Below are 25,956 nucleotides of genomic sequence, written 5' to 3'. Positions count from 1 at the left end.
GTCATCAGCACATGTATAAGGGAAAAACATTGTTTTGGTTGCGACATTGACCTCTTTTCAATGACGTCAGATAGGTATTTCTAGTAATTTATTGCAGTTCTTAATACCTTAATGAAGCATTTTTTGCGATGGAACTAAGAGGAGGTCAAACGTGACAGAGGACTTATTCTACGTTAGGGTTTTCAGAAATATGATTTGCTTAAAAAGGAATGAATACCGAGAAAAAATCAGCATGACAATATTACATTGAGGTTTAATATAAAACTTCATCTGTCTAACTTCTACTTATAGGTATATTATTATAAAAGGAATTCTTGCAACGTTGGATGGATAAACTCAAAAAATACTGAATCGATTTAAAAAAAACTGAATACGGGTACCTACATTTTTTGCGTACGGAACGCGAAAGTCCGAACCGCGGGAAAACGGCTAGTGCAGTTCACAAGTTCAATGTGCCAACACACTGTACATGTTCAAAAGTAGAGCCATTAATTTGTACGACAGACCTACAATCAGTAATTAAGTCATATTTGCAGTCACACCAGCACAACGGTCATTTTTATAACACAAGTCATTTTATACATATTTACATTTAAAAATATACTTATGGGGTTTAGTTTTCTCATTTTTGTTTAGAGAACAAACGAAATTGCTTTATCTCGTGCCAGTTAAAATAATGAAGACTATGAACAATGTGCATGTCAATACAATATTCAGAATGAAGATAAACTGAAAACAATGCATTTTTTTAACACTGACATCATGACAGAAGAATAGCGAAAGTAAATAATTAATGACAGTACATCTGTGTCACGAGTATAAATAAATATGTGTACACACACAACACACATTATGATAAACACCTAAGACCTAAATATATAAAGCAATCTATTTCTGTGCAGTTGGCAAGAGCGATCACGTAATATTTCCACGTCACCGCAAAAAGTGTATGAAAAACATCGAGAGGAAATATAAGATTATTATCGTTTTTATACAACAGTGTTAAGATGTAAATAATAGTGTTGTTTGTTTATTTGTCTTAGCGCCAACTGCCGCTTGGCTGTTGCTAGGATATCGGATGTCCTTTTTTACGGTAGTCGGTACACTTGTTCAGGAGTTTTTTGCAGGATTTTTAGGGTTTCCATGTAACTTTAAAACAACTGGTGATTTTAGTTCAAAGTAATAGATCGGTGTCGGTGCAATGGTGAAGAATGAATAGAGGTGAGGAAAGGCCTTCAGAAAGACAAAAATACTACAGGAAAATCTATGATCTATAAGACTTATTGGTCCATTTACACATGAACTTTTTCTCACATAGATTTTTGAGAACGAAAACAGAAGCCTGTCTATTTTTTCAAACCAGGTTTCAGACCCATAGATTTTGTGCCATTTCTAGCAACAAAAGCGATCATGTCAGAACATTCGCGGTACAGAACAAACTCAGACGCTGAGGTCGGCCGCGGGCGCCATATTTGTAATGAGGTCACGGAGACTGCGCCGGCGCACGATGAGAGACGAGCGTGAATCTTCTTTTGAGAAATGTATTGATAGTGTCTTGTTTAGATTTTTTCTTTTTGTTTTGAGATTATTTTTAGATAGGGAAGAGTTCTGGGTACATAAAGTGCATTTTTATAGTCTTCTATAGTACATATCTATGTCCAATAGTCTAACTCTGTGGTTTACTTGTTTGTACGTTTTTGTGGTTTTATATAAAAAAAATACCTGTAAGAAACGTGATGTGTAATAAATAATGAGAATAGCATGACAAATCCGTGACCTTATGTCTTTTAACTTACGTAGGTTATTCATTGTAAAAAGTACCAAGATGACTGCAGAATGACTTGTCATCGGCAGTTTATGAGACAAGGTACTCATACCTGTTGGTCATTAATCAATTTGAGTCTTCATTGATGAATTGTGACGCTAAGGTTAAGTCTAATAAGTACAAGTTTTAGCGTTATGTAAGTATCTCAGCGTTTTAATAGACTTATCGTTGTTTTGTTCTTTAGGGGTCCTAAAAAATACAAATATTGCCAAAAGTCGAGAATCCATTTAAGAGTTTTATTATGACATGGACCTTTACAGGAAGAGGTATTTTGTGACTTTTCTAAATAAAGTTCCTAATGATTTAAACCGCAAGATATGTACGTAACCCTCAGCTAGATAATGATCTTCGTTCCCCTCGTCAAGTTCAAAAGTCACGTGCGACGCTACCATAACTACCTCTATTATCAGTGTGTTAAACAAAAAATGTATAGAGACTGCAATAACTCACAAATTATCACTTGCAACGCTTGCAATGCATCTAAAAATACCAGCTTTAAGAGATGAGTAGTGTGAAGATAAGGGACCATCGGGTTCCAGAGGTTATCGCGCATAAACGAACATACACAAGCACCGATTCAATGTAAGCTATCGCAGTCACTGATAATGGCGACGGGTTTTTTTGTTAATTTTAAATATTTCTCTTTGATAAGAACTCTCTTGTTAGCTCTTGATTTGTATGCTTTGTTGGCGGACAATAGCAAAAATGTTAGAGATTATTTTTTTAAAGGTTTTATGGTATTTGAGATATATCTCTATTATAATAGAGTACCTAGTGATGCCGAATGGAAAACAACTGATTGTAAACTTTCAATATTCATTATCAGCACCAGCTAAAAGGAATGAGTATTAATCACCACGCTTCCTCAAGGTGGACTGGTGATTTCAGACTTTTAAAGCCAAGGTTTTAATATCATCGATGTAAAATTCAAGCTATTTGTTGCTAAAGAAGAATCTCAAAAAAGTTTAACGATAGAGAAGTTCCTTCTTCCGTGAGTTTAACCTTAACCATTGGTTCAAATGTTAAAAGCTCTCAAAGTTATTAATGATTTTGTCACTTTTTTATCGCCTAAGTATTCAACGCCAGATTTTTACTTGTCATCCTTTGAACAGCAAAAAACCCAACACTCCTATTTTACTCCATTTCCAGTCACATTACCAAGTTATAAAACCTTGATAAATGACAAAACTTCATCCCGAACGCCTTCGCCGACGACAGAGACTCCATTAAACATCGATCAGTGATCAATAAAAGAGTTCTGAGCACAGCTGCGCCGGCGCAACTAACTCATTACTTATCTTAACCATTAGTCGGATAAAGAACTGTTGTGACTCGCTCACGAACTTAATGACATGTTCGTACTTAAAATGTGTGTAATGGCCTACCAAGAGGGTTCTGTAATCCATTTATTTTTAAGAAGTAATCAAATGAATCATTAGGTTCAATAAGAAAAGGACTAAGTACTAGGAATGGTAGTTAAATGACTCAAAATGGTTGACCAAGTTAATGAATAAATGGCGACAAAAGAATCTGTCGCTGTCACATGTTGTGACCACTTGTTCGTACACTTGTTGGCAAAAAAACTGACAATGCAGTGTGAAAGGTCTCCAAAGGAGGAACAAATTAAAATGCAGCATTTGTTCCTAAGAAGCGTTATTTACAAACGCACATTACAATAAATCAAACGGGAAGCATCGCCCTCGACAAACAAAAATAGCATTCACGACTAAATTAAGTTTGAAAAAAAGTTAAAAAGGGCGCGCGTTGCGCCCGCGCATGTGCTGCCCATGTGACGTATTTCCGGTAGAATTTGCGGTGCATTGTCTATGGGGTTGTAATAAATAATTAAAAAAACAGCAGCCATGAATTTTTGACCTGCAAATGCAAAAAAAAATATGCATAAGGTCGAAATGTTTCAAAGGTGCTAGAGCTATACAGCGGGGTATTTGAAACAACTAAGGTAAACGCGGGTGAAGTCGTCATGCCCCAATAGTCGTCAATTAATCTAAAAACTTTTATTTATTATTTCTACTGAACTTAAAATGGCCCGGTTTATATGTCAACATATTGTTGATAATATATTGCACAATTGAAATTACAATACGGGGTTTTAACATTCATGGCGTCTGAGATATGTTATTCGAAAAGTGTGTGCCCTAACAAAATAGTTTTTTCGTGAAGTTCAGCTGTCAAAAGTGAAACTCAGCACGTGGTTTTGTGCTTTGATTTACATAACTCCAGTGGGGTCTGTGGTATGTTTCTTTGTTTAATTAGATAGTTAAGTTTATTTGCTAACGATGTAATATGCAATTTGGAATACTTTTAACATAGAAGATATATTTTTTTAATGTGACATCTATTGGTACTTTAAAACTCCTATTTGACCCAAAACCCGTCAATTTTAGAATTATTATGACGACTACTGGGACGTGCTCAAAAGTTGCACCTAAACTCGTCATAATGAGGATATTTTGTGTTTTACAGTACAAAATGCGAATAAATAGCTAATATCGGGACTTTTACAAAATTGTTATCTCTCTAGAACAAACATATTTAAGGTTTAGACTACATTTGTTGATAAAACTGCGTTTCTTTAAAGCTTTTTCTTAGGGGTACATTTTACTCTTCTGGTTCTAGATGCACGTACACAGTCATGTTATTCGATTCAATTAATATGTTTCTTAATGGTTAAATCCCCTGTTTCCTATAAGTATGCACTTTCTACGAGTGTTTTTTTTAGGTATATATTGGCCGCTGTAGGCCTCCGCCATTCGATTAAGGACACACGATACATATCTAACGCTTTGGGTACAACTACCACTAGCCTTTGTTTCTACTACGCTTGGATTACAATTTGTGGCAAGCAAAAATTGACTGTTCTTACACTATGCTTTTTGTTTGAAATAACTGCATGTCGTCACGCGTATTGTACCGCGTCTCTCTAACTTGCTTTAATAGCGCCTGTATAAAAATTATGTCATTCAACTAGTTTTGACGCAAAAAATATTAAAATCAGTTTTAAAACTAAGATGACATAGCTTCCATCGCTGTCACTGCTTTGCTTGTCGTATTCGATATTGATGGGGAAAGAGTAATCTTATAGTTATCGGCACGAATCTTGAGCTCTGTCTGTCTGAAAACTAATACAGTGCATCAAAAAATTGTTCCTCATCGCTGTCACTGGGTAATGTACCCAAAAGGCTGGCAGAATTGCCACGTTGAATGGCAATGCTCAACCTCTGTGCGAAATAAAAGCCAGCCTTTGGGTCCCGTGAAGCGTCAACCAGGCGCTGGGAAATATCCTTGGCAAGAAGGCGGGCTCTCGGACCCCACGGCCCAAGAGTTTCAACCCCAAACGGCTCAAACATGTACTTGAATATAAGGTTACTATATTTGCGCCGCTTGAGGTTCTCTGCTTGTGCAGCGGCGGAGCCAGCACAACATGCAGTTCCGGGATGGGAGAGTTCCGGGAGATGGCGCAAGAGTGTCGATGCACGTCGCGTCCCACACTAAAGTCCTACCCAACTTCCACGGAAATAGCGACATGCCGTCTGGTCTCTTGCCATTGTCGCGTACCAAGCCATTTGGTTCGAGTACGGCTGGTACGCCGACGGCAACAAGAGCGCGACGGATCACGTCGTTGATGTTAGCATGTCGTGGTATGTGGCCGGCACTGCGGCTGCACGACTTTCCAAGCATTTAAAGCCTCGGTCAGGCATGGCACCTCAAAATTGACCAGTGTGGTGGTCTCACAGACTTTCATATTTACAAAAATAATAAAGGGGGAAATATTAAAACTAAGTATCAAAAAATTCATCCGCATCGCTGTCAGCGGGGATCGTGCCCAAAAGGCTGGCTGCATTGCCACGCTGGATGGCAATGCATATCCTTTGGCCGAAGTATAGCCAGCCTTTTGGTCACGAGTGGACTCCATATTTTCATGTAATTTATGCTGGCGTGTCGTGCCATGCGACCAGCACTTTTGCCACAGGAAAGACCATGGTGCCCAAGGCAGTCCACAGATTCGCCGCACTGACAGCGATGCGGAGCCTCAGTGGGAGCGCTGAGGCGTAGGCATGTAGCGATCCGGAATGTTGTGTCACCCAGCATGGTTCCAACGCTGGGTGACGGCAGTGCGTGAAGCCATAGCCTGACTCCCACTCTCCCACAGCCAGACGCTCAGTAGTATTGACAGATGTTTCAATTAGTTTATTTCTCGTCAATCTACAGAGCGGCTCGTCCCACTGTCTCTGGGAAGCCGGGTTGTCAGGGAAGGCTGTATTTGGGCAAGCTACTTTCCAGGCGTTCATACCATGCACCTCAGAATCGACCAGTGAAGGGGCTAAAATTTTGCTGGTCAACTCCTTAGTGCCGCACACCGAGGATAGGAACGCCGGTAGACTTAAACTGGAAATTTTGCGGACGCCGAGGCCACCGAATCTGATCGGAAGGGTGGCTTCGCGCCCGTGTCGACGGCGCGCGTTGTTCCACGCGCTCCTCAAAGAGATGTCAGCAACCCCAGCGGGGGCTGCGGGTTGTTCGAAAGAGATACCACGGCCCTGGTACATAAAAGGCCTTTGACGGAACACGACGGTTTTTAGTCAGTAAGGGTCTGACACTCCCTCACCGCTGCTAACCCACAGCGGGAGGGGTCATTTGATGATTTTTGACGTCGTTAAAAAAAAAAAGGGTGGCTTGAAGCCACGCTCGGTCGTCCAAGGCCAAATTAAAAAGAGATGAAGGATAGTACGGATAATTTGGTCAATTCTGTCTAAAAGATGTGGCTGCTTCCATAAGGGAGAGGAGCGAAGGTTGTATATAAATTTTGGGAAAACACAATATTGGTTTTACAATTTAAATATTTTAATAGTAATAATTTTACTCGTGCTACATATGCACATGACTGCATGGTTATATGATTGATTACGAAATATAACATATATTTTATAGACTGATTTTGTGATTCCAAGCGTTTGATAGATAGGAATATAAATTAAAATGTAACTATGTATCTGTTTTATTGAATACCTGCTCTTCTAACAGATTATGACCTGCTATTCTAAATAGGGATTTGGTTTTCTAACCTAATGTTTCAAAGGCACAAGTATGCTTAACAAAGTCAAGCACAAAAAAAATGTACGTAACTTGAACTTTATGTTCAAGAGCAGAGAGTTCACATTAGCATTAAAAGTTGACGAGTACTGGGAATATTTGACGAGTATCCGTACAAATCAGACGACTATTGGTACAAATCGCCCTTTTTTTACTTTTGCCTTAATAAGTACATAAACCCATGAAAATGATTAAAAAAACATTAATTACTTAGAATAACGAATAAATACTCTATCACGTCATGCAAAAATTTTCATTTTACATTGAATATTTAACAGACAGTAGCGCTTCAAAGTCGGTGACTTCCGAAATCCGACGAGTATTGGTACGTTTACCTTATTTGAGACCTGTTAACTAATATCTTAATGGGTTAAACAGTTAAATAAAAGAACTTGTTCAAATGAGTTATCAGTAGCCAACTCATGCACCACATTTAAGCAAATTAAATCAAGTCACTTACTTCGTACCATTAATTAGTGAACAACCTGTCTAATTGACCACCAATTTATTTTTTCGCGTAGGTAATAAGTTTGCGATGTATTAAATCATTACTTTCCTTACAAAATATTAAGCAATTAGTTACCTCATTTCTCCGAGTAAGTCATTAATATAATTGAGTGGTTGAAATTATTTCAGTAGGTACCCATTGCATTTCACTTGATGAAAATGTCTTATTTTCACATAAACAAGCAGCAAAATAAATTACTGATGTTGACATGGGTCATTCATTGTCAATGTACTTACTGTTCAAATATTACGTGACATAGAACATACCGAATAATTAACATAAATGTTGTTAGCTAACTTTAAATTTTTGGCTGACGGGTGTTAATTTTCATAATTGAAATGTCCTTGGCAACCGTTTGGTTTCATTACTACATTAAAGTATGGTCAAAACCACCATGATTATTGCAGCTAATAATTACGACTATGCAAATGTAATGGTGAACTTTTTTATGAATTAATTATGAATTTAAATCCTCATATTTTGCACTAAATTCTATATCAGCCGTTACTCTGGTCATCTACTTCGACAATGCACTTAATTTTTACAATTTCTGCAAGACTTTCTCTACGACTCTTCTCGGCTCTTCAACTAAACCACTAAAATCAATTGCTATACTTTTATAGTGAACTTAATAAGCTGAACTTGCACTCCTCAAACGGTCGAACAATCATGGCTGACCAATAAGCCGAACGTTGCTAAAATCTCGAGTCAGCTGCCGCGTCAATGATGTCATCGCGCATTTTACTCGGCTGAGCTGCTAACCTTGTGTCAGAGCTAGGCTTTGAATATGTGAACGTAAAAATTATGATAAATGTACGTTTTAGTAGACTGATTTTATATTATAGAGGTTGTTGGACCAGAAATGACAAGATTTCTGTTTTGTATTTTAATTAGCTGTTTTAACGCGGTTTCCTGTGGATACTGCTGTGGATGTTACTCAGGAAGAGCGTAGCTTTTGAACTGTGAAAGAATTTTTCTAATCGGGTCAAAAGTTACGGAGAATTCAGGGTACAGACGAAAAAAATATTCCTCTTTATTACACTTGTATAGATAATAGAATTGTTTCTACCTTATGAGTAGATAGATGGACCGGGATGAACCTAATTCTAAGAAAATAGAACCTTCAAGAGCTCCATCATAAACAAATCGCGGAAGCCACAAATAAATATTTATTTCTCAATGAACACGACAAAGTTGTCTTCAAAGGCGAACAGCGACGTTCTGAGGTAACTATACTTTATGCTGAAGCTAACCTACATACGGACAAGGCACAATTTCGATATAAATACGACAGAATATCATGTAGATCGTAAGTTACATGATTCTCGTGACCACAGCTCCCATAGAAAATAAACTACAACTAATCTTATGTTTCTAAAAATGTTAGATTTAAACAGCCTTCTAAATCATTGTTTATGATAAAATAAAATATTCAAACTAAATCAAGGTTATTGTTAACCGGTTACGCGGAGGCGCTGATGAATTATTTTGTCTTAAAAAAATGGTCTTAAAATCCTTGAATTTTATTACACACCTACCTTTTATATTAGGCAGATTCACAGAAAGGAAGATAAATTATTATTGAGCCAAAGATTGCTCTTATTTCATGATAAAGATAGTACTGAAAAAATGTCTTGCAAACCTTATAGTTAATACCAGCCAGTCGTCGTAATGTATAATTTGGCAAACACTTGTCTAAACAAATGTTTCATTCATACGGCCGAGCTGTTTCGCCAGCATTAATGTAAAATAGACAAGTTTTATGTAAACACTAACTCTGACTAACAACACGAAATGCGTTAGCGCCACAAATATTTCACTCCATCACCATAAAATCATACTTATTTTTATCATCGTCAAGGCTACAATGCGCGCGAAAACCATAAAAAACCATGGTGTATTTTCACGGGAAATTGGTCTGTGAAAAATACGAAAATAGCTACTTACATTTTCCGGTCACCATCCACATGCGCCTGGACCGTAAATCCGAACATGGAATTCGGATTACCCTTATAAACCACCCTCGATGGTATGTCCACATTGAACCCCCAAGCACCGGCGCAAACGCACAATATTAAGCACCACGCTAACGCCATTATAAAGTACACAATTTTTCACAAGCACAGAAAAATAATATAAAAATAAGTATACACTATTTGTTTGAATTTACATAATTCGTCCTCATGTCGTTCGAGTAAGTTGTTACGATGTTCGTTGCGACGCGGTGTAGCGTCCCGCTCGACGGTCGGCGGCTGACTGAGTGCAGGCGACGCGACGCAAGGCCGCGGTGAGGTAATACCGTGGAAATAAGTCGGGAGCGATGATTTTCGCGCGTTTTCCCAGTAAAATGAGTCTTACGTTCGGATACGTGAACGTATTTTGTTTGCGCGTAAACTTAAGTCGGTCATGGACTGTTTAGAATAAGGGGAATATTTTTTATTTTTATTGATAAATGTTCAATGGAAAATTTGATTGCAATTTATGGCACTTATTTTCCCTTCTCAAAACAAATCTTGATTTAAACTCATTATGTAACACTATATTTGTAAGTTATTTTAATACAAGATTTAACTTATCTTATAAATCCTCATTAACACCTCCCACGGGTCAAGATTAAGGTCATCAAATAAAACTCAAAATACATATTTACAACATTTAATAACAAATCCATTTGATACGAATATCCGATATCGTAACTTACTATACATTGGTGATTACAAAAATACATACATAGTTATATAATTTACGCTTACATCAATAAATTACATTTAAATACTGAATGGATTAACTTCACAGCATTTTGTGCTTACATAGTGTTTATAAAAGTATTTGATTTATACACAAAAACGACAAACTTAGTCATTTTAACATCTATGATGTCACGAGGCAGTGACTCAACTGTAAATTAGGAATTTCGATACAAATTAACAGTAACTAATTATATGTACTGGAATAATACCAATAAGCAATTAACGCTTTTGTCTTGAGTAAATACGTAATTTAAATAAACAATTAATTTACCCATTAAATAATATGCTATTAATATCTTTTGAACTTATTGCAATGTCTTTTAAATCAATAATTTGCATTTATTCCTACAATTAAATAATCGAAAAATAATCCTCATAAAACCATTCGTAAGCAATGACAGGGGACGTCACACGATTATGCATGAACGTCCATTTAAAACCTTGCATAATTTACAATTGTATTAGAAAGTAGGTTTCTAATCTCAATATCAATTCATTAGCATAATTTTAAAACAATTAATACAGTTGTCTTTTGATGCTCATATTAAAAACATTTTATTTATTTCGTTTTTGAAAATGTGACAAAGGCGCGCAAAAGATTAACATTTCGAAAATAAAATGCCGATAATTAAAAAAAAAAGATCTGCATCTTTTTTATTTTGTAATCGATGTATTGGCAGTTGCAGTATAAAACTATGAAATAAAAATAAAATCCATTAAATTATGTAACTTTGTTCAAAACTAACCACGAAATTGCATCTTATCCTCTGAACTATAGAAGTTCACAATACATTAGCAGATCATTTGTAAAGATCACAACAGTCTTACATTTGGCAATTTTCTCTCTCATACTTCTACTGTCTTTTAGTGTTCAAGTAATTAGTGATTTCTCTAATTAAATTAAAGGAAGCATTCTATGCCGAGGTGAATTGTGAATTAATTAGAGAATTTGTTTAAATTAGCCGAATATATCAAAATGTACTGTGTTCCGCAGATTTACCCATGAACTGAAGACACTGAAAAAAAATTGCATTACAAACTTTTTCACTTTCCGTCTCTTGACCAAACTTTATCGAAATCGACTAAGCCGTTTAGTAGCAAATGGAACGAACAGACAATATATCGGGTGTGTCGTTCACAATCACATTAAATCATATCGCATATACTTTATGATATTCTATGGCGAATTGTAAAAAAAAAACCTAATCCATTCAGTGGTTTGACCACAGGAGTCATTTTTCGTTTTTATAATTTACAACATCATGTGTAAAGCAGAGATAAAGCCGTATCGTATGTTTTGATCAGTTGACAGCTGTCAGTTTTCAAGGGAGAATAATTTCAGTTGTTTGTAATGACTGACTTTTATATGATGTTCTAATTTTTGCACATTTTTATTCCATTTACTTTGTTTGAAAAAATCTTTTTTTTTTATTTTTACGTATTTTTCTTTTATCTTTGTGTTAATCGACATATATTAACCAGTATATTAACGCATTTCATTTAATGTGATTATGAACGACACACTCGATATACGAATAGACAGATAGGAATATTTTTTTTAGGACGAGATTTCCATACAAAATTGACACTTACATACCAACATACAAAGCTATATAATAAAGCGTATACATAAATAAAGTGTAGCCTCTTACAAGCTAGGCGACAGTCTAGGTTTGGTTCGTAGTAAATGCTGCGCTATAATATAAATTATAGCGTCTATATCTTACGCTATGATTTGGAAAACTTGAAGACGCTCGGCGCACTTTTCTTTTGCGGTTTGTTTTCTGCCACCTAAGGAAAAATAATTTGTTAAATTGATTACGATGAAACGTACTGAAAATACATTTTTGTGATTTTGGACCTATCCCATTATTTATATAAAGTAAGATCTAAGTGAACTATTACTGTATTAAGTAGCTTACTTAGGTATATTCAACAATCATTTTTATTTAAGCTATTGCCTGCCATATAGAAAAATTATAACCTATCGAAGTACTTTTCCTCCAGTGATGAATGAATAATAGTGACCAATGTTAAATACCAAAGATAGTGGTTTACGTAAATAAGCATTAAAAACGGAAATTTTCCTGGGACCAATATTATTTTATTTTTATTTATTATTCCTTTATTTTAGGTCACTTGGGTCCGTAGAAAATACACATATATCATACATTAATACATAACAATAGTTGTAAAGTAATGAATACGAACAGGTATAGCTACTTACAGTTCTTTCTCCAAGTAGTAACCTTGCCTTGTCCTCTTCGTGCGGTTCAGGCGCGGCGGCCGCGCGTCTGTGCAGTTGCAGCTTTTGTCGAATTGCTTGCGATAATATTACCCTGTGTGGAAATAAACCTTGTATAAATATCATCATCTGCCTAGCTTTTTCCTCAACTACATATGTTAGGGTCTCCAGTCTAACGGGATACAGCTGAGTACCAGTGTTTTACAGGGGGCGCCTGGCTATCTGACCTCAACCCTGTTACCAGCAACCCGATAACCCTTGGGAAGACTGGTGGTCAGATTATCTGGCATCTGACTATGCGTAACGAATACCGAAAACGTTTTCATTTCATTCATAAGGGCGATCGAATAAACTCAATTCAGCAATTCGCCTGTTTGCATCAAAAAGATTTGAAATATTCCTATCCACTCTTACTTTATTTAAAGTTGCCTCTTACTTTCTCCCTAAAGCAATTAATCACTTACGCGGCAATCACAGTTATCGTAAAACAATGCAAACAATGAATTAAGACGTAAACGATAGTTAGTACGTAATAAAGACGGTGAGGTCAGCACAAACACAAATATGACTCATACGACAAACTTCGTCGATGGAAATAAACACCATTATACATAGTATAGAGTTTTGTTGCCTTGTTGACATCAATATATACATAAGCAGCACTTTCAATCAATATCAAAAGTTATTATTGATTCAGTTCTGAATGACGTTAAGAAAACCCGATTTATGTATAGTGTAATAAAGATAAGAGGTTTGTTATTTTGGAAATTGCTACTTACGTTTTTACGGATGCTAGATTTAGGATTAAAGTTTTTGGTATAACAGGCCGCTAAGGGTCGAAGGAAAGTATTGAAATAGTCACTAAAAAAATCGATATTCGAACATATAATCTCCAACCACACAGTAATATCCCTAAGTAAATTCTCGGTTGTTTAAAAACTCTTCGGCTCTGCTTTGGCGAAGTCAAGGCCTAATACTCCAAAAGTTTGTTAGCAGTTATCTCGGATATCACTCGTAACGTACATAAATAACTACAAGAATAAGTATAAGAAAACCTCATTATAACGTTCTATTTTTGAACTGTTATAACAGTATAATCAGTCAAGCGATAAATAGTTTATAAAAACATACAATGAAAGCAAAACAGATCGTGGAAATACCCAGAATATATATGATCAAATCGTGCATTTCAGTATAAAATATTTAATCGAGGAAAAATATTTACACCAACATTGTGTATAGTAGATTTTGGGAACCTATTCTGCAACGCGATTGACTGTTATTTGACACTTTGTCCAAATAAGAACATTTGGAATAAATTCAATGCAAGCAATAACCACGTCCAGACACTAAAAATCTAAATAGAAAAGATTTTTATAACTTAACAAGAAATTGGTTCAGTTATTAAAGATCCTCTGAACAGATAATTTTTTAAACAAATAATTCAATTTCTCCGCTCAGGATGGACGGATTAATGGATACCAAACACATGAGCGTAGATGAGACGTTTGAATAAACAAATTCTATTGGCCGATTAAAAGCTTCTCCACTTTGGTGGAGCTCAGTGCATAAGAACATTCTCATATCTGGACAGTCAACAACAAAAAGTAACTTAGTTTTTCTTTTGTAAAGTAAGCAAAAACATGACCTAACTATCAACTTTATGAGTACATATTTGAATCTTCAACTAACCGTCTAGTATCACTCTTGGTAGCCAGCAGGAGATCCAGCCAAGTCCACGTCACATTATGATACTCTAACGTAGGAAGCACTAGTGGAAGATCCCTCACGTCTTCTAGATTCTTCTCCTTGCTGCCCTTGTAGGAGACGCGTACTGGTACTTCGGGAATCTTAATGTAGATGAATAGTTTGTTCTTTTCGGCTCTTTCCTGTATAAAAATAATTACGTAAGTAGAATTGTGAGGGAAGTAGAGTTTAATTGTTTTTACCAAGTATGTATTTTTATACGAGTCATCAGAGTACGAAAACTGTATCGTTTTATGCGTTTCGAGCCGAGAGCTTACATATTAAACAATGGAAGTGTGTACGCTGAAAACTGATGTATTTTTGTGTATTGTTCTAAAGTGCTTAGTATTGGTATGACTATGCCATATGATAACATATATCAATACGAGGCACTTTCTGAAGGTTTGGGAAGTTGACTAGGTCATAAATAAATGCTTCCTTATCATAGAGGTAATTTGGCAAACCATAATAAAACAATGCCACTTTCATTAATCGTCTTGATGGAAAAAAATAACCTACATTAGAACCCTCTACTACAGAAAAAAATATTTAGTACAAACCTTCATCTTCTCAACATCATCCTTATCCTTCTTATCCCTCTTCACATAGAAGTTACTGTTAGAATCCTTAGTCTTCTTCTTGATCTTCTTGGAGCCAGTGGAGACGAGGCTGGCGGACGAGGCTCCGGCCTTCAGCGTGCCCTCCTCGTCCTCGCCGTCCTCTATGGAGTCAGGGTCGCGCTCAGGGAAGCAGAACTTGAGCATCGTGTTGAAGAACTTCTTTGTAAGACCTGAGAGGTGAGTTGATGTTAATATTAGGTATTATTATTATCACCCTCTTTACCGTCCCACTACTGGGCACAGGCAGAAAAAGATTGAGCGTTGCACCACGCTTGTTCAATGCGGGTTGGTAAAGTAAATTTTATTAACTAAGATAATGGGTATTTGGCAAAAAAAGAAAAACTAAAAATAAAAAAAAAAACCTTAAAAACTGTATCCTTAGTCCAATTATCGTAATACGAAGAGAGTTTTACAGTAGCGGTTTTCGCAACAGGCTTTTAAAAACAAGTAATAGACAAAAATCGCTACCAACGATGACACCAGAAACCGCGCGATAACTATTTAACCGCGTGTAGAATAAAAAATCGGTAAAAAAACTTTTAAGTTAAACGGTTTTATATCTTATGTGCACTGAAAAATAAAAAATAAAAAAACAGTTACTTACCTATAAACCTACGTAGGTGGTCCCGGTCATATTAGACTAAAATAAAAACGTGGGGCCCATTCCGTAACTATTGCTGTAATACTTTCTTCTAGCTAGAGGTATAATAGGTGTGGATTGCATCGACTTACTATAATCATAACTGGAGATTTTGACAATCAATAAATCAGCCGTAGCGGCTTCATCAGCGAACGCCGAGCTCACGATCTACCAAAGTATAAAGATATGCTTTGCCATAAGTAAGATTTCAGAGGGCCCCACGTTTTTATTTTAGTCTAATATGACCGGGACCACCTACGTAGGTTTATAGGTAAGTAACGTTTTTTAATTTTTTATTTTTCAGTGCACATAAGATATAAAACCGTTTAACTTAAAAGTTTTTTTACCGATTTTTTATTATCTAGTTTTTAGTATTTAATGAAAATGCCTACCGAATATTCTTCATTCTATACATGGGTCAGCAGCGGTGAGGGAGTGCCAGACTCTTACTGACTAAAAACCGTTCTTTTTCGTCGTAGGCCTTTTATGTACCCCGACCACGGTAACTCTTTAGGACAATCCCGCAGCCCAGGCAGGCCTTGGCCCTGTTGGGCCCCGTTGTGGTTGCTGACAGTATTCTACTTAAGTAGCCGTTTCATTTGATACCCATGTTGAGGGGGTTGTGGAAAAATATGTAATCCGCCATTTTGTACCGGCGGCCATCTTGCATTTACAATGTTATTGATATTACTATATTGTATTGTCATCGGAATTAAAGGTGTGTACCAAATTTCAGATCAATCTGACAAGAGGAAGGCACTGAAATTTCAATTTCTAAATTTGACCCAAGAATGAATAAATAATAAAACAAACGGGGTGAGCTAAATAAAACCGTTTAAAAACCAGAGCATTTGTCTGCAACAAAAATCCGCTAGTGTGAATAAACGTTGTGGGAATTTGCAGAACCACTAGTATTTCTAGATTTGCTGATATCCCATAAAGCTTCCTGATGAAAAAAATATATGATCTACATTTTACAACCACATTACCTCAATGCATTTTATTTGATACCGTATAAGTCATGACCATTGTTTTCACATGTGTTAGAATTATTTGTGACCGGAACATGTCCGCTTTGTTTTACCGCTACCATGTTTGAACAGGTGAACGGTGGTCCTTATGTGGAGTGACTCTTGCGCAACCATTTGTTCCGAAATGTTACGCAGTCTTTATTTTTAATACCGATTTAGTTACGGTTTTTTCATGTGTTTTGTAACGGTTCAAAGTTATGACTTCCATCCTCCGAGCGTTTTCCCCAAAGTTATGACATATTATTTTGTTTTTATGATCAAACCTAACAGCCGCATATTGAAACGTCGATTCTAAAAATAGAAAGACTTAGGTAATGTTAAGTAGCGTTTGAGTACTTCGAAACACGGCAAAAGTCATCATGGCATAGATGGTCACCCATCCAGGGACCGACCGCATCAACTATTGCTTAACCTTATGATCAATGGTCCCTTGCGGCTGTTAATTAGCCAAGAGCTAAAATATATTCTTATTTGCTTTTTTTTAATATATCTGTTACATAGTTATGTAATTAACCGACTTTCCAAAAAGGAGGAATCTTTCAATTCTAAGGAATCTTTTATTTAATATCTTAACACACTTAACTATTTATGCCCGGGTGACTGGGTTGAGGAGGTCAGATAGGCCGCCGGTACTTGTAAAACACTAGTACCCAGCCGCGTCCAGTTAGACTGGAAGCCGACCCCAACGTAGTTGGAAAAAGGCTCGGGAGATGATGATGAACATACTTACCTATCCTGATGGGCACTATGTTGACCTCGAAGTGCTCTTTGACAGCGATGCCCCCCACCGGCGGCCTGTCGCGGCAGAACACGCGCAGCGCCGCGCGACGAGCTAGTGGCGCCCGACCTGACGGCTCTTGTGGTACCAGTACCTAGGCAACATATAAGAAAATGGTAATAAATGGGGAAACTTATAAAGTTAGTAGGTGTTCCCCACGGTTCTGCTTGTGTCTCGGGGGACAGTTCGGGACCTACTTCCCGCCCCCGAATAAAAAGGTAGCCTATATCCTTTCTCATGTTTTAGCTAGGTTATATTTGTGAATTACATAATAGTAAATTGACAGAAGTTCAGACAGCGTAGCACCCAATAGGTTCTTATAAATTAAATTCATCAAACACTATGAATAAAAATATTGTTAGTTCTTTAAAGAGAGAACACAATTAGTTAATTGCATCCAAGTTAGAACATAGAATTCTTTTTTATCCGGGAGCGGGAAGTGGTTCCCTCATAACGTGGTTAAAACCGCGGGCTGTAGCTTATTTTTTTAATACTTTTTGCACAATGTAAACGTGTTTACCAGTCTACCTTAGGGTGGTGACAAAAAAAAGTGATACTTATAAAGTGGTAGTACAATAAGTGATAGTAAGTAAATCACCTCTGGGAAGGGCTCGTTGGGCAGCAAGTTCTTGACGCGCACGTACCCCACCTCCAGCTGATGTTCCACCGAGTCGTCCGATCGAGAGGTTTTAGTGTATCTGTACGTAAATATATAAATATTATTATGGGTAAAGTGATTTGTGGTGGCCTAGTGGGTAAAGAACCAGCCGCTCAAATGAGTGTATGGGTTCGATTCCAGGTTAGGCAAGTACCAATGCAATTTATCTAATTTTGTATGTACTTTCTAAATATATCTTGGGGGTATGTTAAACTGTAGGTCCCGGCTGTCAATCAACATCGTTAGCAATCGTTACAGGTGGTCGGAGGCTAGTAAGTCTGACACCAGTTTTACCAACTTATTGGATTGTCTGGGTACTCGGCTGCATCCGGTTAGACTGGAAGCCGTCCCCAAAATAGTTGGGAAAGGGGTCGGAAGATCATGAAGAATTATGAATCTAGATAGATTTAATATTTAGTTTACTTCTGTAGTAGTTGCTATCACATTTCTTATAACCATACTCACAAGAAGTTAGTAAGCAGCAGATCAGCAATGCCCAGCTGTCCGTCAGCATCGGTGAGCCGCCAGCGCGCACTCTTGAAGCAGATCTCGTTGTAGCGGTGCGGCGGCGCATGCGCACTGCGCACGGCGGGCGCGGCCGACGCGCGCCCCACCTCGCGCCACGCGCGGACCATCGCGTCTAGCTCTTCGCCTAAAGACCACACGGATTCTTTGCATTCGTTCACCTGGGAATAAGATAATAATTGGGTTTTAGCAAAGTGCGACAATTTTTTTTTTCTAAGATTAAAATTATGAAAAAGGCCGTAGGCAAACGTACACTTTTATTATGAAAACGAAAATAATGATAAAAAAAATTCAAAAATTCGGGGAACGATTTCAATATTACATTTTTATTTAAAAAATCATTTGCAGGTTCTTATAAAACGTCAAACTAATTGCACGGTTCCAAAAAACTAGTGTCACGGAAAAAAGCAAAAACCTTCATAGATACTCTTACAAAAGTAAAATGTATGAAACAATATGATTATGGATAGCAAAGTTCTCGGGACAATGTAACACCACAAGAAACTTGAATTCCTCAAAAAAATATAGATTTAATAAGTATAAACAGCATCATGAAGATGTTACCTGGTCATCCAAACTCTTCAATTCATCCATAGCAACAGGATCGTTGCCGGTCATTGATCTGTTCTTCAGGTAGTATTCCTTTTCTAACCTCCGAAGTCTGGCCAAGGATTCTCTGACCTGTTGTAATAAAGAAATACTTTACTCAACCATATACCCCTATAAAGCTCGAAGAAATGCATTGATACATGAAGAAACATATTTTGAGGTAACAGATAATAATATTATATTTACATTTTAATCTTTAATCAATACAGTTATATTTATTTTTACATTATCGTCGAGTTGACCAATAACAATAAAAAGGTATTTTGTTTGTTCCATAAAAAAGAAAACAGTACTCTAAATCTTATTCAATTTCTTTATACAAAGGCATACAATGACATCATAATCGAAACCATTGCCGATAAAATAACTCAGTCAAGCATAAAATTATCTATGACTCATACCTAGTCACGGTCACTTAGAATTCGAATAAGACTCGCTATTTCGCCATACCAATCATATCTTCGGTAGTATAGTGGTAAGTATCCCCGCCTGTCACGCGGGAGACCGGGGTTCGATTCCCCGCCGGAGAGAATCTTTTTAGTATTATTTTTTAACATCTTTCGTAATTTTAATAACAATTAAAATATATTCATTTACACTTTAATTGGTTTTATATTAGCAAAGGCAGTTCTTTTTTTAACATTTGGACGGTTATTCAATGTAGTTTTTGAGTTTTGACGACCACTTTACCTCAAGAACTCAAAATAAAAGAAACAAATAGAACACATGGCACAGTCAGACTCAAAAATAAATAAATATTATTATTTATAACCAGTTTTGCCAACCCCATAATTTACTTTTTCCTACATCTAAAATAACTTTTATTCTTTTCCATCTCACCTGAGTCTGCAGCTTATGTATCAACTGCCTCGGATCCTGATCCTGATGCAACTGCAGTTGAAACCGCATGCGTGCGCGCCGCTCCAGCGTCCGTCTCCTCTCCGGTTCTACGTGAAGAACCACGTTGTTTACTACGTCGAGTAGCATCGCGTACTGTGGGTGAGAAAGGAGGTATTGTCATAAATGAGTTTAATGGTTATTCTTCTGTTTGAAGAAATCTTATTATTTCCCTACTATTACATAAATAAATCATGCGAAACAACAAAGTAATAGTAAGCAAAGATCGGGCACATTTCTCAAACTTTTACTTCAAGGTTTGACCAAAAGAACGCTGTCGCTGTGACACCATGCTTTGTTCTTAAAAGGACATTGCGCATTTTTTTTTAACCGTCCCAGTGTTATGCATATTATCACCTTGTCGTTCCAACGCTATGCGTTGACAGTTTATCACTGGGACATTATGCGTTGTCGTCTTGTCACTTCGACTTTATGTGTGCCACCTTGCAGCGACAGTAAGTTTTGTCACCTTGTCGCAGCGTCCTTATGTTTTTGACTCCCTGTCGTTGCGAAGTTATGCGTTGTTGCCTTGTTTCACTAGTGGCAGTAGTACCTGCAGCGAGTTGGTGCACACGTTGAGGTCGTGGTGCATGAGCGTGAAGGAGTCGTAGGGCTGCTGCGTGGCCCAGCCGGCGCCCGTGCCGCCCGGCTCCGCCTCCTCGTGCGACACGTAGTAGAACTCGCACGCGCAACGGGACACTATGCGTTGTAGCTGGAACACGACAATGACAAATAGTTACAATGAGACAATACAGACACGTTAGTTAAGTGAAAGCCAAAGCAAATTGACACTTCCTATTTTAGCCGTATAAAACAATCAGATCAACCAGCGGATCTGTTGTGTTCCGTCAATGTCTTACACAACAAAATTGCGGAGGTTTGAAAGTTGCCAGTCCACTAATGTCCGCGGCTGTAGGTATATGGCACTTGAGTGTGAGAACCATGAATGGTTTGTCAGCGTCGGGGGACGTGGTCAGCGCGGTTGTTTACACGTGCGAGCGATTGAATTCATAGGGGCAGTACATAAGAGAGTATACGTATAGGGGGATATTATATTTGGGAGTACATTAGCACAGTACTTAGGGGAAGTGTATAAAAGAGGACCAAGAGGAGTATGTATGCTAGAGCTGCTCGATATAGTGCCGGTATAGTACCTGCTGCAGGCCGGTGTCGGCGCTGGGCCCGACGGTGCGGCCGATGACGCCGCCGGCCGAGTGGCCGCTGCCCACCAGCCGCGGCACGTCGGGCAGCGTGCTGATCTCCGTACTCTGCCAGCGTTCTTCAATCTCCTCTACTGATACCCATTGGATGTTCTCTGAAATATTATTCCGTGATTTAATATTTTTACACAAATTAACTGTCAATTGTGAAATCTGCTATGCGGATCCGTACAAGTAACTAAAGATTTTGAGTCCATTAGAAGATATTGATCAGTCAAAGACAAAGTTACGCTCGGCGTTAATACAGGGTCTTTTGTAATTTATGCAAAATCTTTTAAGGGGTTACAGTACGGGTCATTTGCAACATCTTTTGCTTAGACAGTCATATCCGAAAATTTACTATTATTCTTTACCCTTCAGTACCACCTGGGAGTGTATACATACCCAGCAGCGTGTCCCGGTCAGCAGCGCTAACAGTAGCGTAGTACTGCATGGCGGACAGCGCGCCGCTCCAGGCCGCGGCGGCCGGCGCCCGACGCACGCGCTGCCGCACCTCCGCCCGCGCCGCGCACAGGATCACGTAGCCGCGCGTCTCGCAGCCCTTCAGCACCACCTGCGAGTTCACCAGCTCGACTGCGGAAGTAACAAGTGAAACTCATTTAAAAGGTCACAGATTAAGAAAGAAATGGTACGTGAAACTCTCATGGCACGCGATTAACGGTCGCTGAACACCACCGGCCTCCGCCACTAGAGCGGCTAGATGACGATACAGACAGCATCACTCACTAAGACACGCAGTATGTGCATTGTCATCGTCCAGCACGTGCTTGATGTGCGGCGTGATGGGCGCCACTAGAGCGGCTACATGATGATACAGACAGCATCACTTACTGAGACACGCAGTATGTGCATTGTCATCGTCCAGCACGTGCTTGATGTGCGGCGTGATGGGCGCCACTAGAGCGGCTACATGATGATACAGACAGCATCACTTACTGAGACACGCAGTATGTGCATTGTCATCGTCCAGCACGTGCTTGATGTGCGGCGTGATGGGCGCCACTAGAGCGGCTACATGATGATACAGACAGCATCACTTACTGAGACACGCAGTATGTGCATTGTCATCGTCCAGCACGTGCTTGATGTGCGGCGTGATGGGCGCCACTAGAGCGGCTACATGATGATACAGACAGCATCACTTACTGAGACACGCAGTATGTGCATTGTCATCGTCCAGCACGTGCTTGATGTGCGGCGTGATGGGCGCCACTAGAGCGGCTACATGATGATACAGACAGCATCACTTACTGAGACACGCAGTATGTGCATTGTCATCGTCCAGCACGTGCTTGATGTGCGGCGTGATGGGCGCCACTAGAGCGGCTACATGATGATACAGACAGCATCACTTACTGAGACACGCAGTATGTGCATTGTCATCGTCCAGCACGTGCTTGATGTGCGGCGTGATGGGCGCCACTAGAGCGGCTACATGATGATACAGACAGCATCACTTACTGAGACACGCAGTATGTGCATTGTCATCGTCCAGCACGTGCTTGATGTGCGGCGTGATGGGCGCCACTAGAGCGGCTACATGATGATACAGACAGCATCACTTACTGAGACACGCAGTATGTGCATTGTCATCGTCCAGCACGTGCTTGATGTGCGGCGTGATGGGCGCCACTAGAGCGGCTACATGATGATACAGACAGCATCACTTACTGAGACACGCAGTATGTGCATTGTCATCGTCCAGCACGTGCTTGATGTGCGGCGTGATGGGCGCCACTAGAGCGGCTACATGATGATACAGACAGCATCACTTACTGAGACACGCAGTATGTGCATTGTCATCGTCCAGCACGTGCTTGATGTGCGGCGTGATGGGCGCCACTAGAGCGGCTACATGATGATACAGACAGCATCACTTACTGAGACACGCAGTATGTGCATTGTCATCGTCCAGCACGTGCTTGATGTGCGGCGTGATGGGCGCCACTAGAGCGGCTACATGATGATACAGACAGCATCACTTACTGAGACACGCAGTATGTGCATTGTCATCGTCCAGCACGTGCTTGATGTGCGGCGTGATGGGCGCCACTAGAGCGGCTACATGATGATACAGACAGCATCACTTACTGAGACACGCAGTATGTGCATTGTCATCGTCCAGCACGTGCTTGATGTGCGGCGTGATGGGCGGCGGCGCGTCCGCCTCCGCGCCGCTCAGCTCGTCGCTGAACACCACCGGCGCCGACGCTCCCGCTTCAGCCACTAGAGCGGCCAGCATGCCGCCGCCGCATGCCGTGCCGGAGCCGCTCGTCTGTGGGAGTTCAGATAGGATAGTCAAAGAAAGTCAAAGATAGGTTAGAATTTTGCGATGTGGGTGCGAATTTTGGTATGTTCCACGATTTTTTGTGTAGTTAGTGTTTAGTGTTTTGTAGAGAAAAAAGGAGTACATCAAGGAGTATGTATGGAAGCTCCCTCGATATGAGAAACCTACATTTTGCGGTTTGATGCCACTTTCTAGATCTATAAATAACATGACAGCCTAGACAGTAATGTAACAGTAAATAAAAATTGGGAAAAAGTGCAACTGCCCTCAACAAAACTCGTAAGATATTTTAATACTGCAATCAGAACACTGAATCTTACCTGCGTAGTGACAGCGGGTGGTGGTGAGATGACGTCAGCCTCGCGCTGGTGTTTGGGCGACGTGCTCGGCTGCTCCTCTTCCTTCAGCGCCTTCGTTGATAGATTCTTCTTCAGTTGCTACGGATACAGAAATATTCTTTGTATTACCCTTAGGAAGTGGTCAAATGTTGAAAGACTGAAGGGAAAATTTGACAAAGGCCTAATCAAAGTTAACGCTCATTCCTTCTCTCATTTAAGAGTCTTACGCTCTGCAGTAGCACTGTAAAACACTTAAACATATATATTTAAAATGACGAGTGTGATAGTTCCTGCCAGTATGTTGTCAGACTAACCAAAAAGGGAAACTACTTTTTGCCGAACAAAACCTCAAGCCAGTGGCAGTTTTTCAAGCAGCATTTTGCAAAAAATCGTGTAAATACGTTTGTTTACCAATTTATTTAAACCTCACCAGTAAGCTTACCAGTTTTTATAACCTTACACATGACCGTATATACACCACTAACCTGCGTCTTAATATAAGTATCAATAAGCGCGAAGGCCAGGTCCCTATTGAGCTTGGTCCAGGCGCCGCGCAGGTCGTGCACGGCCAGCCGGTGCGTCGGCGGCGCCCCGGCGCAGGCGCCCGCTTCCCGCCCGTACGAGACGCGGCGGACCGAGAGGCAGTAGCACTTCTCCATCACGCGCGGGTTTAGGGCTGAGTACTGGAGAGGGAATGAGAATAGAGTTTTATTTGTGTGTAATGTGTAAAGCAAGCATGGTGCAGAAACAACCTACGCCTGCTTAGCCCACCTTCCTTCCCAATATTCTATATATGTGTTGTTTTTCTTAAAAGAAATAGGAATTACAAGCCGGACTGCCGGATCTGAGGTCCCGGGTTCAATTCCCGGTTCGATCGACATTTGTGTGATTAGCATGCTTGTTGGTCGTGGTCTGGGTGTTACAATATGTATTTATAAATATGTATATATGTAGCTATATGTAGTTTATCAGTTGTGTTAGCACCCATAACACAAGTTAATTAATAACTTAGCGTGGGGCTAACCGACCGTGTGTGAAAAGGTGTCCCGACATTATTTTATTACCTTGAATGTCTCTGTGTGTGTAGACCTCGGGACTATAGAGTCCCGGATTTTTGGGAGGCGAACGTGGGGCCGAAGCCAACACGCTGAAGCCCTTTTGAGACAACTTTAATGAAATGGTGACACAAAACCGACAATTATCCCTGTATACACTATAGAAATGTACCCAAGGACAATCCCCGGTTCTGTGCTAAACTATTGCTAACTATGGATGAAAACTACTTGGGCTATTGTGATGGGATGCTAGTGGACTAGGAATGGGGAAACTACGGGAACTATGGCACCTGCCGATAACAATGTAATAAATACACGTAAAAATGGCAGGTGGAGACTCGCCAACTCACTTACTGGGCCCCCGGGAATCAGTCGCTAAATCGCAACAAGAGGGCAACAGGTACATGAGCGGCTGAAGGGTGAGGATACCTCGGCGGACTTTAAACGCAGATCACGCGCTCCCTGTGGGTCCAGCATCACCGGCCCACTCGCCACTTACCACGAGGCACCTACCCTCCGAGCAGGACTAACCTTGCTCTAGCGACTCCACTCTGACCGGCCGATGAAGGCAAGCCAAGAGGCGGGAGACCTATCCCCCGTCATGCTTCACTCCGGCAAGCCGGAGATGGGGGACAGTATACTCTCCCTGGAGCACTCGGATATATAGCCCCGCGGGGTCGCTACTCCCCGTCATCCGCCTCAGATGCCCTGCGGGGCTTATTTTTTTATTATTATTATAATATAAATTGACAAAATTGTTACATGTGTCAATTTTTAAATTTAACTGTCCGTAACTATTAAAAAATTAATTAATGTCTAAGGCTAGCCGCACACACTCAATAATATTGTCAATAAAGTACGTATTGTCAATAATATTGTGTGTGTGCGGCCTGTATTGCGGTATTGTTCAATAATATTGTAGATTATCCAGAAATTCAGATTTTTTCACGTCAATATCGGGGGGAGGCAGGGGTATTGTCAATCATATTGACGTGTGCGGCCGCGCGGCAATATTTTAGTTGAGGAAAAGATTTCAAGGCAGGTGGACGTTCGTGTTACTTGTTCAAAATGGAAGACGAAAACAGTATCCAAAGCGAAAATAGTATTGATAC

At 39.5% G+C, this 25,956-nt stretch overlaps 2 protein-coding genes and 1 non-coding gene across 7 annotated transcripts in view; 1 reads left to right on the top strand and 2 right to left on the bottom strand.

The window, feature by feature from the left end:
* Positions 1–9,712, bottom strand: part of LOC124631002 (integrin alpha-PS2) — a 104,759-nt gene extending 95,047 nt beyond the window's left edge. For all 4 annotated transcript variants that reach the window (XM_047165075.1, XM_047165077.1, XM_047165076.1 and 1 more), the window contains exon 1: positions 9,393–9,712. In XM_047165075.1, the coding sequence (XP_047021031.1) occupies positions 9,393–9,541 (149 nt within the window). In that variant the 5' untranslated portion in view covers positions 9,542–9,712. The remainder of the gene's footprint in view (positions 1–9,392) is intronic.
* A 372-nt stretch (positions 9,713–10,084) lies between these two features.
* LOC124631065 (protein KIAA0100) overlaps positions 10,085–25,956 on the bottom strand; it is a 49,790-nt gene continuing 33,918 nt past the window's right edge. Inside the window, exons 24-39 of one of the 2 annotated variants that reach the window (XM_047165200.1) lie at positions 24,275–24,472; positions 23,772–23,888; positions 23,256–23,439; positions 21,549–21,737; positions 21,099–21,259; positions 20,498–20,656; positions 19,888–20,040; positions 19,003–19,119; positions 18,379–18,599; positions 17,854–17,953; positions 17,208–17,349; positions 14,747–14,976; positions 14,133–14,329; positions 12,423–12,534; positions 11,923–11,986; positions 10,085–11,211 (exon numbers count right to left, since the gene is read on the bottom strand). In XM_047165200.1, the coding sequence (XP_047021156.1) occupies positions 11,924–11,986; positions 12,423–12,534; positions 14,133–14,329; positions 14,747–14,976; positions 17,208–17,349; positions 17,854–17,953; positions 18,379–18,599; positions 19,003–19,119; positions 19,888–20,040; positions 20,498–20,656; positions 21,099–21,259; positions 21,549–21,737; positions 23,256–23,439; positions 23,772–23,888; positions 24,275–24,472 (2,343 nt within the window). In that variant the 3' untranslated portion in view covers positions 10,085–11,211; position 11,923. Of the gene's footprint in view, positions 11,212–11,647; positions 11,987–12,422; positions 12,535–14,132; positions 14,330–14,746; positions 14,977–17,207; positions 17,350–17,853; positions 17,954–18,378; positions 18,600–19,002; positions 19,120–19,887; positions 20,041–20,497; positions 20,657–21,098; positions 21,260–21,548; positions 21,738–23,255; positions 23,440–23,771; positions 23,889–24,274; positions 24,473–25,956 lie in introns of those variants that run through there. The other variant, XM_047165199.1, reaches the window with a different exon arrangement.
* Trnad-guc lies at positions 19,506–19,577 on the top strand. Its single transcript has one exon. It is a non-coding gene; the product is annotated as a tRNA-Asp (tRNA).

This window comes from Helicoverpa zea, chromosome 6 (genome assembly GCF_022581195.2).
Source record: "Helicoverpa zea isolate HzStark_Cry1AcR chromosome 6, ilHelZeax1.1, whole genome shotgun sequence".
Classification (NCBI taxonomy): Eukaryota; Metazoa; Arthropoda; class Insecta; order Lepidoptera; family Noctuidae; genus Helicoverpa; species Helicoverpa zea.
This window is presented reverse-complemented; position numbering and strand designations above follow the sequence as displayed.